Below are 16,146 nucleotides of genomic sequence, written 5' to 3'. Positions count from 1 at the left end.
GGTACTGACATGGGCCATTACTCAGTCTATAAGAAAAGTGAAGATCCAAGGATTCAAGTTAAGTCAAAAATGGAGTGCCCTAAACAGCTAAACTATCTCCATGAAAGCAAACCACAGAATTTCTTAGAAGCTATGTGAATTAGGACATGTACACATGCATCTTGCAGGTCAACACTGATAGCAAAATCTCCTCCTAAATGGCACTTGAAACCCACCTTGGTATTTCCATTTTGAACCATGGGGTGTGAATGGAAAGATTTAGGATGCTTAGACTGGTTGAAGAGTGCCATTTGTGATTGGGATCAGGAACAGTTTTAATAAAAACTTGGTGATTTACATTGTGAACAATCTCTGCTGCCCTTTTCTGGAGAAGGCTGTTGATTTCCTGCCTTAACAGCATCTGTCATCTGGGGCCAAACCACCTGCTGGATCCTCTGATCATCATGACAAATACTTTCTCATTCAATAGTGACTTCCTCTTTTCTGCCTCTTGTCCATTTTTGTTCTTAAAAACTGTAGCCTTTTACATGTATATGATCATTAGGACTGCATCCATGTCTGCTGTGTCCTAGGAACATCCTTTCTATCCTCTGTTTACTTCCCTGAAAATTCCTTCTTGGTACCTGAGACAGTGTGTGATGGAAAGTTTTCTCTTTGGTGGCTTCTTTGCATATTTCCTTGACCTGAACATTGAAGTGGAGGTAAGAAAAGAAAGGCTGCAATCCTAGCTTAGCTTTGTATTGGTCCTCAGAAAGGTGGAAGAGAAGAGCACTGCATCTCTTTCGGCCACCTATAGGTCTGTTGCTGCTGTTATGGCATTGGCCAAAGTGAACTGAACATCTGTTTAGGATGCGTGCTGTTTAAGAAACAGACACCCATATGTGTCCTGTGGAATTCATGATGAGAGATGACAAACTTTTTCCGCCTGTTTAAATCCAACATGGAACCCACCGCCACTGTTTATACTAGAGGCCTGTAACTGTGCGTGTAAGAAACCCAAATGGTCAGCAACTAGATCAGACATTTGGAAGCAGTATTAATGCCGGTTTATCTTTCTTGATTACTTTAGACCAGGCTGTAGATGGAAGTGAAAGACAAAACTCATAACAAGCAGATGACTCAATTGCAGGATCTAGCCAAAAAAATGGAGCTTGTGGAGCTATAAACTTCACAGTATCCAGGTGAATGTCACAATCTGAGATGTAACTGGACACCAGATTTGAATGACTTTTGGCACTGCACTGGGCATGCTGATCCATCAGAATGCCTGTGCTGTGTGGGGAAGGCAGACTGAACAAAGAACTTCTGTTTTATGGTTTAAAGGGTATGATCGACTGTGGTGATGACCTATTGCAATCTGAGACATATATTTGAGTCTGATCATGACAGAACAGAGCCCTTTTATTTTGCATGATGATGTCCAGTTCTTTATGTTGTGGCAGGTTAAGAGATATCTGATCCACAGAACTGATCTGTACTTCTAATGTGTGAGACAGTATCTGAGTTGACCTGAACTTATCTCGATTTTGCTTGAATGATAATGATTGGCTATCACCCTCCATGCAGTATCAGGCCTTTTGGTTCTGCCAAAAAAAGTTTGTAATGTTGAGGCAGTGAAGGAAGGGTCAAAGCTGTTGCTATCACTGACAGGGATGACTTGGATGGCTGATAAGCCTTCTAAAGTGTGAAACCCTAGAATTTTTTGGCAGACAATATTTACAGGTGTAGCCAAGAACAGATTCTGCTTTATGAACTCTATAGACAGTGAACATGCCATGCTACACACTATATGAAAATTTACCTGTGAAAAGGGCCCACATGGCAGCCTATACCAGTACAAGTACTCAAGCATCGCATTTAATTCTTACAAAGTGTATTCTATAAAATAAGGTCTAAAAGAAACTTATATGTATGAAGGAGCAAGAATAGTTGGAAAATGATATATGGAGTAAACTACCTTTTAAAGAGAAAACTCTTCCAACTTGCATTAAGATGGAATAACTTCCAAAATTCTTATAGCTGGATCACGAGGCATCTCATCAGAACAGAAGGTACTACTTGGCACAAGTGGAAGTAGTAAAGGAAGTATTCACAGCATTGGGTGCCAATCTCTTTATCAAGGAGAGATCAATCTATTTAACTGTCGACTATGCAGGCAGGTAACTTTTTTAGCTTTCTTAGTAAAAAGGTTTAACCTTGAAGGGTTAGATATGCGAGGTGGTAGTAGTTCTCCTAAGGTATTATGATTGAGAAATGTATTTGAAAAAGAAATCAGCTTTTAACTGAAAAATCTGCTGATTGTCTGGGGTCCAAGATAATGAAGCAGCACTATAGTTCTGGTTTATGGTTCCTTCCCAGCAGGAATGAATACATTAACCCTGTATTTATCCATGATACTGTACCACACACGGTCTCTCCAAATGCAAACTTCATACCCCCTGATAAGCCACTGATGCAGTTTGTTACAATCAATCATTAAAACAAGTAACATAGACCCTAACCTGCCAGCACATTATGTAATGCAGATCAGGGTACATGTTGTTTGCAGTTGGACCTGACTTATATGCAAATACAGGTGGTGTATCTATTTGTCTGAAACCTGTTAACTGTACTGTCACTGCATTAAAAGCCATGACAAAATGTGATATCTTACAAATAAAAGCACTTCAAAGGCTGCCTTAATGAATCTGTTTTTCTTCTTCAAGTTAATCCAAAACTTCCCCTAATATGACAGCAACACTGACATCTTTGAAGTGACCTCTTTTTTTCACACGACAAAGGACAATATTTTTATTAATTTACAAGCAACATTCTGTTAGAGAGCTTAATGTTGATCTAATACTGATGAATATGTCCCTTTGATCCCCAATGAATTTCCATAGGATAGGCAATGCAACTGAACGTGGACACGAAAGAATTCTTACATCCTCACAAGAAATGATCTTGAAATTAATCTCTTGTGTTACAAGTTTTATTGGCAATTCTACTGAAATTAATTATTAATAATAGTTTTTGAACTATGTGCTTGAGACAACATGAAAATGATGCTTTTGTAATCATGGCAAAAGTCAATCACAAGTTCAAGCAAAACTTAATGGCAGTTTAAGAAAACAGGTGCATATATGATATGTAAACTGTCAGAGAGAACTTTATAAGTTGAATCATGATTTGAATGCTAATTACATATTGCATATTGCTTTTTGCTAGAGATGTAAAGGAAAAGCACTTGTTTGTCAAAAATAATTTTGAATTTAAACAAAGATAAAATCCTTCTTTCAATAAATGCCATAGACTTTTGTAGCAAAGGAAAATCTAAAAATGCTTTATTCCTTTACATATTGTGGTGTAATTCCATATAAATATGTTTTGTACAATTGGTATTTTGTCCGGCATTCATTATATCAATTCAGTTAAAAGGTAAGTATCATTCACAGGTAATATGTATAGCTATGGTTATAAGTATCAAGTTATTGACTACTACCTTCTAAGTCTGCTTGTAGAAATTTATTGAGTGGATACATCATGGTTTCTGAAAACTGAGCTGCTAGAACTTGATGTATTGAACTGACCTGAAAAATTAGATTCAAAATCTCGTATGTTGAAGTAATTTAAAAAATGATCAACAAAGTAAAAGTGATTACACAAACCAGATTTCTATTTGTGAAACATGCATGCCCCTGCTGTAAGACCAAAATAATAATAAAAAATTCATGCTATTTATAAACTTTAAAAAATTGCACAACTTATAAACTTTTTTAAAAAAGTAACCATGAAACATAATCAGGTCATTTATATATGCATAAAAACAAAATTTAATTTTTCTACCTCAAGTAGTTGTTTTGCCTAATTGTGCTAATAATGTTCTTGAAAAAAAATTACAAAAAGTTCCAAAAATGTTAAAAATAAAAACTTGTAATGGGCTGAACATCTGAACATTTATATATAATACAAATATACCCAAAAGCTTTAAATTGTCTACCTCATGTATATATTGAAAGATCATGCTGAAAATACTTTGTCAAAAAAGTTTAAAAATATGAAAAATTGCTGTAATAATCAGGTAACTATCATAAAGCATGTAAAATTCAAGACTATAACATGTGTAAGTTCAATAGCTGTTTGTGTCATCAGGCAAAATGTTTATTTTGGGATGAAAATGCAGATGTGCAGACATATATGCAGCTGGGAACCTGCAAATCAATTTGTACCACCCCACTATCAGCCTTTGCAGTAAAAGCATGAAAAAGCAACAGCAGAGCCAGAACATGTGTCAAGACCATCCCCTAAGGTCACATGGCCTCACAGACAGTTGAGCCTAAAATCACTGAGGCTTGAGAACACATAAAACTGTACACTCTGAAAACTGAGACATCAGGCTTAGGGATCACAAAACATTTTAAAAAATAAGTCTTGGCATCCGTCCGTCTACAAGAGACGATGGCATAGCTCCAAAGTACGCTTTTGCTTATCCTTCTTTTTAGCTCTCTTTTCAGCTTGCTTTATTCTTCTCTTTTCCTCTGCGTTTTGAACTCCCTGCCTGACAGCTAGACGCCAGCTGGAACGGTTGTTTGCACAGCTCTCCCAGTCGTTGACGTTGATGTTTGCTGTCTTCATATCCTTCTTGCAAACATCTTTGTAGCGCAGATGTGGTCGTCCAGTTGGTCGTGCACCTTCTGCTAACTCCCCATATAACAGGTCCTTGGGAATGCGACCTGGGTCCATTCTCTTGACATGGCCGAGCCAGCGAAGGCGCCTCTCGCTGAGTATGGAGAAAATGCTGTTCATGTTGGCGCGTTCTAGAACCTCTGTGTTGGGTACTTTGTCCTGCCACTGGACGTGCAGAATGCGCCGCAGACATCTCAGGTGGAAGCTGTTGAGTTTCCTCTCGTGTCTTGCATAGGTGGTCCATGTTTCGCTGCTGTAGAGAAGTGAGCTGAGCACGTACGCTTGGTAGACACGCAGTTTGGTCTTCTCTGTGAGGTTGGGGTTGTTCCAGACTCTCTGGTTAAGTCTGGCCATCACTGCTGCTGCCTTGGCGATCCTGCCGCCCACCTCAGAATCAATGGAGAGTGAGCTGGAGATGTTAGACCCAAGGTATGTGAAGTTCTCGACAACTTCCAAATTGTACCCATCGATGGAGACAGAGGGAGGGGAGTCTGTGTCCTGTGCCATGACATTTGTTTTCTTCAAACTGATGGTCAGTCCAAATTCCTTACATGCATGGGAGAGGCAGCATACCAGCTGCTGAAGTCCATCTTCCGTGTGTGATGTCAAGGCTGCATCGTCGGCAAAGAGCAATTCACGGATGAGTACCTCTGTGACTTTAGTCTTAGCACGGAGACGGGCGATGTTGAACAGCTTGCCGTCAGCCCTGGTATGGATGTACACTCCCTGGCTGCAGTCCTTGAATGCGTACTGGAGAAGCATGGAGAAGAAGATGGCAAAGAGCGCCGGTGCAAGGACACAGCCTTGTTTGACTCCGCTAACGACTGGGAATGCTTCAGATGTTGCGCCATTGAAGCACACTGTGCTGTGCATGTTCTCGTGGAACGACATAATGACAGCAAGCAGACGTGGGGGGCAGCCGATCTTCTGCAGGAGTCTGAAGAGTCCACTCCGACTAACCATGTCAAACGCCTTCGTCAGGTCTATGAAGGCAATGTAGAGGGGCATCCGCTGCTCGCGACACTTCTCCTGCAGCTGACGTAGTGAGAAGATCATGTCTACAGTTGACCTGCCGGCTCGAAATCCACACTGGGATTCTGGGTAGACGCGGGAGGCTAGGATCTGCAAGCGTGCCAAGGCAACACGGGCGAAGGCCTTTCCAACGATGCTGAGGAGGGAGATGCCCCGATAGTTGTTGCAGTCGCTACGGTCTCCTTTGTTTTTGTACAAAGTGACGATGTTGGCATCACGCATGTCCTGTGGGATGTATCCCTGTTCCCAGCAAAGGCAGAGGAGTGTGTGTAGGGGCTGGAGCAGTGCTGGTTTTCCGCTCTTGAGGACTTCAGGCGGAATGCCGTCGCTTCCAGGAGCCTTCCCACAGGCAAGGCAATCGATGGCTTTTCCGAGCTCTTCCAGGGTGGGCTGTGTGTCTAGCTCCTCCATGACAGGCAGGTCTGGAATGTCTTCCAGGGCAGTTCCAGTGACATTGTTTTGGGTTGCATATAGCTCAAGATAGTGCTCAACCCATCGCTGCAGTTGTTTCCCCTGGTCTGTGATGACTTCGCCCATCTTGGACTTGAGGGGGGCGGTCTTGTAGCTGGGGGGGGGCCTGTCGCTTTTTTGATACCCTCATACATTCCTCTTGTATCCCCGGTGTCAGCAGCTGTCTGTATACTGTTGCAAAGGTTCAGCCAGTAGGTGTTGGCACAGCGGCGGGCGGTCTTCTGGGCGTTATTCCTTGCAATCCTGAGGGCTTGTAGTGTTCTGGGGCTAGGTGCAGCCTTGTATGCCAGAAGGGCTTTCCTCTTTGCCTCAGTCACGGGCTCCATCTCCTCCCAGTTTGCCTCATACCAGTCGACATTCTTTCGCTCCCTCTTCCCGTAAGCTGTGATGGCTGAATTGTACACAGAGTCACGGATATGGGACCACTTGGAATCAATGGTGTCATCAGGTGTCACTTTGGTGAGGGCTTCCTTCAGTTTGCTGATGAACTGCTGTGTTTTCTCTGGGTTGCTTGCACAGTAGGTGTTGATACGTGGGTGACCCTTCTTCTTGGCGTGGTGCAGCTTCTTGGGTAATATTCGCACCTTGCTGGCCACGAGGGAATGGTCCGTGTCACAATCGGCACTGTGGTAGCTGCGGGTAAGGAGGACACTGGCCAGTTCTGCACGCCTGGTGATGACGAGGTCTAGCTGGTGCCAGTGGCGTGAACGTGGGTGTCTCCACGACACCTGGTGGATCTCCTTGCATTTGAAGAAAGTGTTTGTCACACATAGGCTGTGGGAGCAGCACATCTCCAGCAGTCGCTGACCATTCTCGTTGATCTTGCCCCTTCCGTAAAAGCCAAGACAGGTGGACCAGGCCTCATGGTCAGCTCCCACTCTAGCATTGAAGTCTCCTAGTAAGTAAAGGCTTTCATTGTTAGGGATACTGGATATTGCCTGATCCAGAGCCTCATAAAAGTTGTCTTTCTCCTCGTAGGTGGAGTAGAGGGTTGGGGCGTACACACTGAAGATGTTGACCGGGCCTAAGGATGTTGACAGCCGGAGGGCAAGGATTCTCTCAGTACCTGATGATGGAGGTTCAATGAAGGCGATTAGCGTGTTCTTGACGGCAAAGCCTACACCATGCTGCCTAGGTTCATCCAAGGGCTTCCCCTGCCAAAAGAATGTGTAATTGGCTTCCCTGATGGTGCCGCTGTCAGCCAGTCGGGTCTCCTGGAGGCAGGCAATGTCGATGTTCAGTCGGGAGAGTTCTCTGTCAATGACGGCAGTCTTCCGTGCATCGTCGATCTGCTGTAGGTCAGTGGTCAATCCAGGACACATGGTCCTGATGTTCCAGGTTGCAAAACGAAGAGTTGGAGTCTTTTTATTTCTTCTTTTAGTCTTTCCTGGTGCAGAGTTTTGTGGCCCACTTGTCGAGATGGTTCTCTAAGCTCCACGCACCCAGTGAAGCAGGCAGGCCATGGCGGGCAGCACCTTACTGACTGGGGGCTGCCCAGCTTGAGGCGGGCGGTAGCTGTCCAGTGAGACCTGATGATCTCTCCCACCGTCAGAAGTAACCCCTGGCGCCAAGCTCTACGCCAATCGAGCTTTGACTTAGAACCGGTAAACTGCTACTTCTCGTGTTGTGCCGACGCCGTACGACGCTGGAGTGTCCTCTCCAGTGGAGCTATGAAGCCTGGGCAGGGTGGTATGGAGAATCAGCTGTTGCCCATGCAGCAGATCCCCCCTCTCCACGCAGCTGGTGTGCCCAAGGGAACGACGAATGCCGATACAGCTTGGCACCAACGGCGTCGCAGGAGTTGCCGGAATGACGTTGAAGTCAATGTCATACCGCCTTAGGGACTCCATCTCCGGATTTTCTGTCGGGGTTTACTCCCTTAGCCTTTCCCATGAGTGGGTATAGCCACAAGGCAGCAGAGGTTTGGAATCGGAGTTTTCCTTCTCCTAGATGAGCTACCATCCAAGGTTTACGAGTCCCATCTACCCGAAGCAACTGGTTTTAAGGCGCCAGTGGGCCGCCTTCACCCCTTCTCCTGTTAGTAGAAAACATGGTCTGCCGGGCTTCAAATCTAAGCCACTCGTGAAGGCCAGGAGCTGGATTTTAGTTGACAGAGGCAGTAAGAGACGCAGGCCGTATGGGGCATTTTGGAGGATTGGGGCGCTTGTCTCCCACTCCCACCCCGGGCAATGTCAACCTTAGACCACAAGGTCAACCTTTGTACCACCCCACTATCAGCCTTTGCAGTAAAAGCATGAAAAAGCAACAGCAGAGCCAGAACATGTGTCAAGACCATCCCCTAAGGTCACATGGCCTCACAGACAGTTGAGCCTAAAATCACTGAGGCTTGAGAACACATAAAACTGTACACTCTGAAAACTGAGACATCAGGCTTAGGGATCACAAAACATTTTAAAAAATAAGTCTTGGCATCCGTCCGTCTACGAGAGACGATGGCATAGCTCCAAAGTACGCTTTTGCTTATCCTTCTTTTTAGCTCTCTTTTCAGCTTGCTTTATTCTTCTCTTTTCCTCTGCGTTTTGAACTCCCTGCCTGACAGCTAGACACCAGCTGGAACGGTTGTTTGCACAGCTCTCCCAGTCGTTGACGTTGATGTTTGCTGTCTTCATATCCTTCTTGCAAACATCTTTGTAGTGCAGACAGTTGAGCCTAAAATCACTGAGGCTTGAGAACACATAAAACTGTACACTCTGAAAACTGAGACATCAGGCTTAGGGATCACAAAACATTTTAAAAAATAAGTATGAGATAGATTTTGTGTCACCCAATCCTGATGAACTTTACTTTTTATAAAACATTAATTTTTTGTTGGTGGATACTCAGTCTGGAACTCAACTTTCCAGGTCAGAAGATGAGGCCCTGGAATCAACAGCCATTAACTACTGTGGACTCTAAAACAGTAGGAATCTCAAAATTATCTCAGTGTCATGCACACACACACATGCGTGCGTACACATACACCACCATATAAATCTGACTGACAATCCTTCCTAAAATCAAAATGAGAGATTCTGAACTGGTAACTAATTTTTAAATAACTACAAGACTGACAAATGGTACTTACATCATCTAAATAGCTTGCAAACTGCTTCAAAGTGGCATTCAGTACACTATCTTCAGCTTCTAATGGAAATTTCTAAGACATACAAAAAAATCGCAATCATATTAAATTCTCTCTAATATACTTTGGTATAAACATGAAATTTTGACCATGAAGCCTACAGCCAAGTTCCATAACAAATACTTCGCCCAGATTTCAACTGTCACTTAATTTTGGTTTGCAATTTTTGGGACGAAAATTTTTTTTTATATTGGACTAAATATGGAAATAAACATCCAAATAAAATACATAAAGGCAGATATATTTCCTAATAATATGTTGCTGCACATTTGGGAACACAAGACAAATACTGCAAACTCCTTGATCAAATAATAAAATACTACTAAAGAAGAAAATGCAAATCAACACTGGAATTTTCTACCATTTTCAAAACAAGGCCTTGGGATTCATGGAATTGGGAATTTTTATAAGGTCAAAGTGAGATTTTTTTAAAAAAATTTTTACACATTTTTTATTCACACAAATTTACTTAAAAGATTCTTGAACATTTAAAATATAGTGTAGGTTACTGAGACTATATGATCCCTGGATACAATCATCATTGTAAATATACTGAGACAAACTGCATCTGAATTTTAGTAATGTTCTGTCTGGGAATCTTTTAGACACAATCAAATACAGGACATATTCCTGTGAAATGGAAACTGATTAAGTACTTAATTCCAACCTGTACATCATATAGTCGCAGGTGCTGTGCCAAGGCCTGTGTTGCTGCACACAACTCATTCTGAAACAAACACAGAATATAGAATATATAATTAGTGAACCTTAATCCATATCTTTTTTCTTTAAGGTTATTGCTTTGAGAAAAGATTATACATATATTCAGCACATTGCTAAAGCTACCTGCCACCTGTTCCACTGCGAGTGATGGTGGTAGCAGCTGAAGACTGAATATCACAAAAAGCATAAAAAAATTATAGTTTCAATTACATTGTGGAAAACCATTAATTTAGGTATAAGAAGCAATACTAGACATAGATCCTATGCATGAGGCCAATCAGTAACATTATCACTATTAAGTTCTGCAATTGTGAACTACTTCCTGGTTGTTTTTTTCAATCTATTTCTAATTTACCGATAATGCTGATGTTCTCTTTTAAGTAATCATGAAGGTAAAATTATTTTTTACCTTCACTCAATGACATAGGTCAATACTATGTATAAAAGGTCTACAAACGTACAGCAGAAGTCATTGGTGAGTTTTTAAATATTTGCTTGTTTTGAGACTGATAATAAATCAAAAACAAGGAGATCAGAGTCTGCATGTGGAGACCATAATCAAAGCACAACTGGAAAACTTTTACGAAAACCTAAACAGATCATGTTTACATTGATGCCAGTGAAAAATCATTGTTATGTCTTGTTTCCCACTAACAAGAGCTCAACATCTACGATGATAAGTGAAATGTCAGAATGTCACACTTGATTTTTTGGCTTATTTCAAACAGAATATTCTAATATATACACCAAACAGCAAATGGGAGCCTATACAGTTCACCTGAAATCATAATTAAAACAAACCAGATCCTGATCATCCAATGCATTATTTGACGGCAGACCTGGGTCAGTGTCATTTGCAGTTGGGTGCAGTTAAAATTTTGAGACTGGTTTTTCAACCAAAACATGATGTCATCAGAATTGGATCTCTAGTCCATATTTCATATATTCTCTTGCATGATCTGGCACGAAAAGGCTGAAATTATGGTGCTATCGTCTCTGTGCATGTGATGATAAAACTGCCATTCCACAACATCCAAAAGATATGTACCCAACTAGCAATATGAAAGTTAAACACAATTTGATTTCCATCAATTCTAAAAAGCAAATAAAGGATTGTTGCCATATAATCCTATCTCAAGCAAGCCAACCTTGCTTTCTCCAGTCAACCCATGTGTAACAAAACAGCATACCTGTAACATGCAACAACTTGGAGTTAACCTTTGTGGACAGTGATCCTATGAGGAAACTGATCTAAGGTACTCGCCTTTACAAATCACTCACATCTCACATATGTTTGTGTGGATTTGGGTCTCTGGCTCAACAGTGGTAAGTGAAAATGCTTGCCAGCAGATTGCTGAGGGTCACTGTTCTTCCTGGGTTCTTCATCCACCAGACCAGATATACTGGCTGCCATGTATAGCCTATCATGTACTTAAAATGGCTTTAAGCCACAATAATAACATTCTCAATTGCTTCATGCCGCTGAAACCAGTGTAAACTCTGACTTCATATGCAACTAGTAGTGATAGTAATAAAATGACCAAAAAAGAATAGTTAATAATGGTACCTGTGCACTCATAATCCGCTGGCAACAATTATGGAGGCCCCCACTATATTTCTTCAGAATCGAGGCATCCCTCTCAAACACTGATAACAAATTTCTCGTCTGAAATAGAATTTGAAAATTCCTTATTTATTTATATTTTGTGTCATATGATAGACATTGCCTACAGATTTATGAAAAAATAGATATTCTTGTGCTTTTTCTGTATATTCCTGTAACAGGATAGATAATAGGCGAATATAAGCACTTTATCATCACATAAAATAATGTTTGTGTTCTGATGTTGGGTATTTATGTGAATACTATGCGAACGGAGATATTACATTCCTGTTGATATATGATTAGCCTTCCATTTAGATTCCAAAATTCCGAAAGCCTAAACATACTTGGTATCACAATTACTAAATGAACCAATTAGCTGCTATTATGTGCGAAGAGAATTTTTTTTACATATGAACTACACAAGAAGTTACTAGTTTATTCCATGTCCTCTAAATGGCTTTGGACAAATTGTGGTATTAGGTATGGTATCGTGCTGTCGTGGCATTCGGTTCATCTATAATGCATATAATTCCATTGAAAAATGCCACACAGACTTACAATATTCAAAATTTTGTTCCCAGATCATTGTCTGAATTCAACGTTTAATATATAGCATGAACAGAATATCAACACCGTTTACTTGCCGTCTGATATCGTACCGTCGGGGCTTGAAATTAATCCATAAAATATGTAATTCCATTGTAAAAATTGCATACATATGTAAACTATTCAATACATTTTTCACATGTCATTGTATGTCTGGATTCAATGGGAAAAATTAACAGCAAAATTAGGTTAAGAAATTCGAAGCACGTGTACGGTTCATTACGTTCCTGGGTCTATGAACGATGTCAGTACAAATTTCATACTGCTAAAGTTTTCTCATATGCGTTTCCATGTACATTTATCTTTTGCAAATTTCCAATAATTAACGCTTGTACGCCTATTCGCTTGAACGACTAAAACAAGAATAATTACCAATCAACGCATGCTTTCAGCGTGCAGATAACTTTTGCATCAGATTTTGTGAATAAAGTAAGAAACGTATGAAAACTACTATACTAATCATTGCACAAAGTGCAGAGAACGACTTGCGTTTGTGAACTAGCTTTCCCAAAACGGTAAAATATTTTTAAAAAATAAATAAATAGGAAAATAATAACGAGTTCATGAACAAACATGATACCCATGTAAAACCCGAGAACTAAGTATAGCATGCCTGCAATGATCGTGAATCACTTTTATATATAAACAAATTTAAAGCTGAACGCATGTACAATTACATTCCCTATCAATGTCCAGCTAATAAAGTGGACATTATTTACTAGTCAACTGATTGCGTCTAATAACACCGCCAAGCCCAGCAAACATGTTGGTAGCTTTTGGTTTTTGATGTTTATTAATTTGTGAGAATCTTTTATCAACCACTACACTGGCAGCTGATTGTGTACGCAGTTAAAGAAGAAACACATGTAGGCTATTGTTTGAGGAACGATTGTATACAGAATTAATTGAAGACAATCACAAAGACGACTTACTGGCTTTACTCATGGATCAGTAACAAGCAACATTTCCGATAATGTTTATTTTGGCATAACACTTCAAGGACCTGGTGAAATTGTTAAATTTCAGGAGCCAAGCCACGATCTTATTATATTTGAATTCATACTCGAACTCTTTCCAAAATGATAATAAACGTTTTACTCACTATTTCTCGTACCTTTAAAAAAAGTGTTTTCCCAGGTACGAGAAAAGTACACGTACATTATTTAAAATTTCAGGAACCACGCTACGATCGTATTCTATATAGTATTATACTCGAATTCATACACGATCTCTTCCCCAAAATGATAATAATTTCTTGCGCAGTAACGAGTTCATAAGTAAACCCAAATGGCCACGAGTCACTTTTATAAAATAAAAATAAAAATTAAAGCTGAACGCATGTACAATTTCCTACCCTTTCAATTTCCAGCTAATAAAGCGGGCATTTTTTAACTAGTCAACTGATTGCATCTAATAACACCGCCAAGCCCAGCAAACATGTTGACGGCTTTTGTTTTTGATGTTTATTAAATTGTGAGACTCTTTAATCAGCCACCGCATTGTCTGATGCTTGGTTGTGAATGCAGTTAAAGAAGAAATAAATGTTGGCTATTGTTTGAACAATGATTGTATACAGAATTAATTGAAGACAATCACAAGGACGACTTACTGACTTTACTCATGGACCAATAATAAATAGCATTTCTGACAATGTTTATTTTGCCATAACACTTCTAGAACCTGGTAAATATTGTTAAATTTCAGAAGCTACGCCACGATCGTATTATATTAAAATTCAAACATGAACTCTTCCCCAGAATGATAATAAATGTTTTACACACTATTTCTCGTACCTAAAATAACAATTTGAAAAATTCCCGGTACGAGAAAAATATACATGTATTTAAAATTTCAGGAACCACGCCACGATCATATAAAATTCGATTTCATACCCTTTCAGTTTCCAGTTAATAAAGCGTACATTAATTACTGGTCAACTGATTTCATCTAATAATACCACCAAACCCAGCAAACATGCTGGCGGCTTTTTTTACTGGATCAGTAATAAGTAATATTTCCAATGATGTTTATTTTTGGCATAACACTTTAAGAACCTGGTGATATTGTTAAATTTCAGAAGCTACGCCACGATCGTATTATATTAAAATTTATACGCAAACTCTTCCCCCAAAATGATAATAAACGTTTTACACCCTATTTCAGGAACCACGCCACGATCATATTAAACTGGAATCCATACGCGATCTCCTCTCCATAATGATACTAATTTATTTATACACTATTTCATGTACTTTCGAAAAAAATAATTTTTTCATGTGCGAATATACAAAATTTCGGGAGCCACGCCACGACCCGTTATATCCGAATTCGCGTTCAATCGGGGCGCGTTATAGCGGGGTTCCACTGTACCTATTTGCTGCAGTCAAAATCTCACATGCATGCTTTCTACAAAAATCTTTAGCTTGTTTTTATTAGTATCTTCAGTGTAAAATTATTCTCCTTTTTCTGCAGTAGGTCACTGTCGAATGAAAATTCACCAGATAAACTGTCCAATTTACCCTTATTTTATGCTTGGTTAGTGAAACAAAGTCAACAAAGGAAGGAATCTTAGCTGTACTACAGATCATTATGGTTAAACCAATGAATAAATTATATATGTCTAACATCTTTTGTTCATACTAGGAGAATAATTATAGACATTAAATCAGATAATTAGATTCGGTGTCTATACATAACATTATATCAGAGAAATAAATAATATTTACTGTCCATACTTAAATTATACAAAATTAATTAAATACCAGATAATACAGATTTATTATCCATAATTTCAGATACATTTGTAGGAACATTTCACTTTGCTCGCCGGTTTGAAACATTTATTGCACATTCTTTGCTGCATTACTTTAACAATAACCATCTAAACAATTTGCTTTTTACACATGTTGATATATCCTTCTTTCTATGTTATTTTCTCAAGGCTAATAGTTCGCTTATAACATGAGTTAAGAAAGTTATAACACGAGTTCGATACATAAGCTGATCCATTATGCTGAATATTTGAAACCAGAATTTTTAAAAAAAATGGAACACAGTATATTAATGTATGCAGAGGAACTTAAAAAAGCAATAATTACATTAGCTGTCATAAAGGAGTGCAATTAATGCAGATGGAATATTTATTCATGTTTGGGTGTAAATATCGTACAATATTCAGATTAATTAACATGCCCAATGACATTTTTTGTTTCATTTTCTTTTTGGTGGAAGGGCAGGGATTCTCCCATCTTTAAACAATCAAAAAAGTATTTCCTCATATACATATTTTTTTCATGCTATGTCCAGTCAAATATAGCCATGCATTCATTCAGCCTAATATTTAATTATTTAAGTCCTCGCTGGTTTTCTCAAAACTTGAAACATCAAGTATCAGACAGTTCATGCAATAACTTTCAGCATGATTTTTCTTTGTTTATGCTGGCATGTTGTAATAACTCTCAAATTTTCCTGGGTCTTTAGACAACATTTCTGATTGCTACCAGCAAAATCATCTGGAACAGCCTTCTTAATATTAGTTTAATTCTGTTTAACTTTCCTTGTATCAAATATGTAAGTTTAAAAGATCCAATTAGTTCACAGATTCCGTTCAAATACTTTTGTTCGCCTTTTAAATCAATACTGATCCACGTGACCGGCTGTAAAATTGTAGACTGTAAGAACAAGCTCTTCAAGTCAATAATAAATGGATATTCACAAATATTCATGTTTGTTGTCTTTATCTAAAAATCTTGGCTGAACATAATTATTGGCAAATAATCAATATAGCAAATAACTTCTCTTTGAAAAATAAAAACGAGAGACTATCTCCTTTGCTAAAAGAAAATAAATAGTTCTGCATCCACAGCTAAAACAATAAGTAGGTTGAATACACAACAACCCA

The 16,146-nt window shown here is 39.3% G+C and overlaps 1 protein-coding gene across 5 annotated transcripts in view; it reads right to left on the bottom strand.

Moving 5' to 3' along the window:
- LOC149787888 (DCC-interacting protein 13-alpha-like) overlaps positions 1 to 16,146 on the bottom strand; it is a 147,867-nt gene that overhangs the window by 131,510 nt on the left and 211 nt on the right. For all 5 annotated transcript variants that reach the window (XM_089974133.1, XM_089974135.1, XM_089974134.1 and 2 more), the window contains exons 2-5: positions 11,601 to 11,699; positions 9,978 to 10,037; positions 9,254 to 9,325; positions 3,482 to 3,569 (exon numbers count right to left, since the gene is read on the bottom strand). In XM_089974133.1, the coding sequence (XP_089830259.1) occupies positions 3,482 to 3,569; positions 9,254 to 9,325; positions 9,978 to 10,037; positions 11,601 to 11,699 (319 nt within the window). The remainder of the gene's footprint in view (positions 1 to 3,481; positions 3,570 to 9,253; positions 9,326 to 9,977; positions 10,038 to 11,600; positions 11,700 to 16,146) is intronic.

The sequence above is a fragment of the Sinohyriopsis cumingii genome, chromosome 11 (assembly GCF_028554795.1).
Source record: "Sinohyriopsis cumingii isolate HCF-2022 chromosome 11, ASM2855479v2, whole genome shotgun sequence".
Classification (NCBI taxonomy): domain Eukaryota; kingdom Metazoa; phylum Mollusca; class Bivalvia; order Unionida; family Unionidae; genus Sinohyriopsis; species Sinohyriopsis cumingii.
Note: the sequence above shows the minus strand (reverse complement) of the source record. Positions and strands in the feature narration are given on the sequence as shown.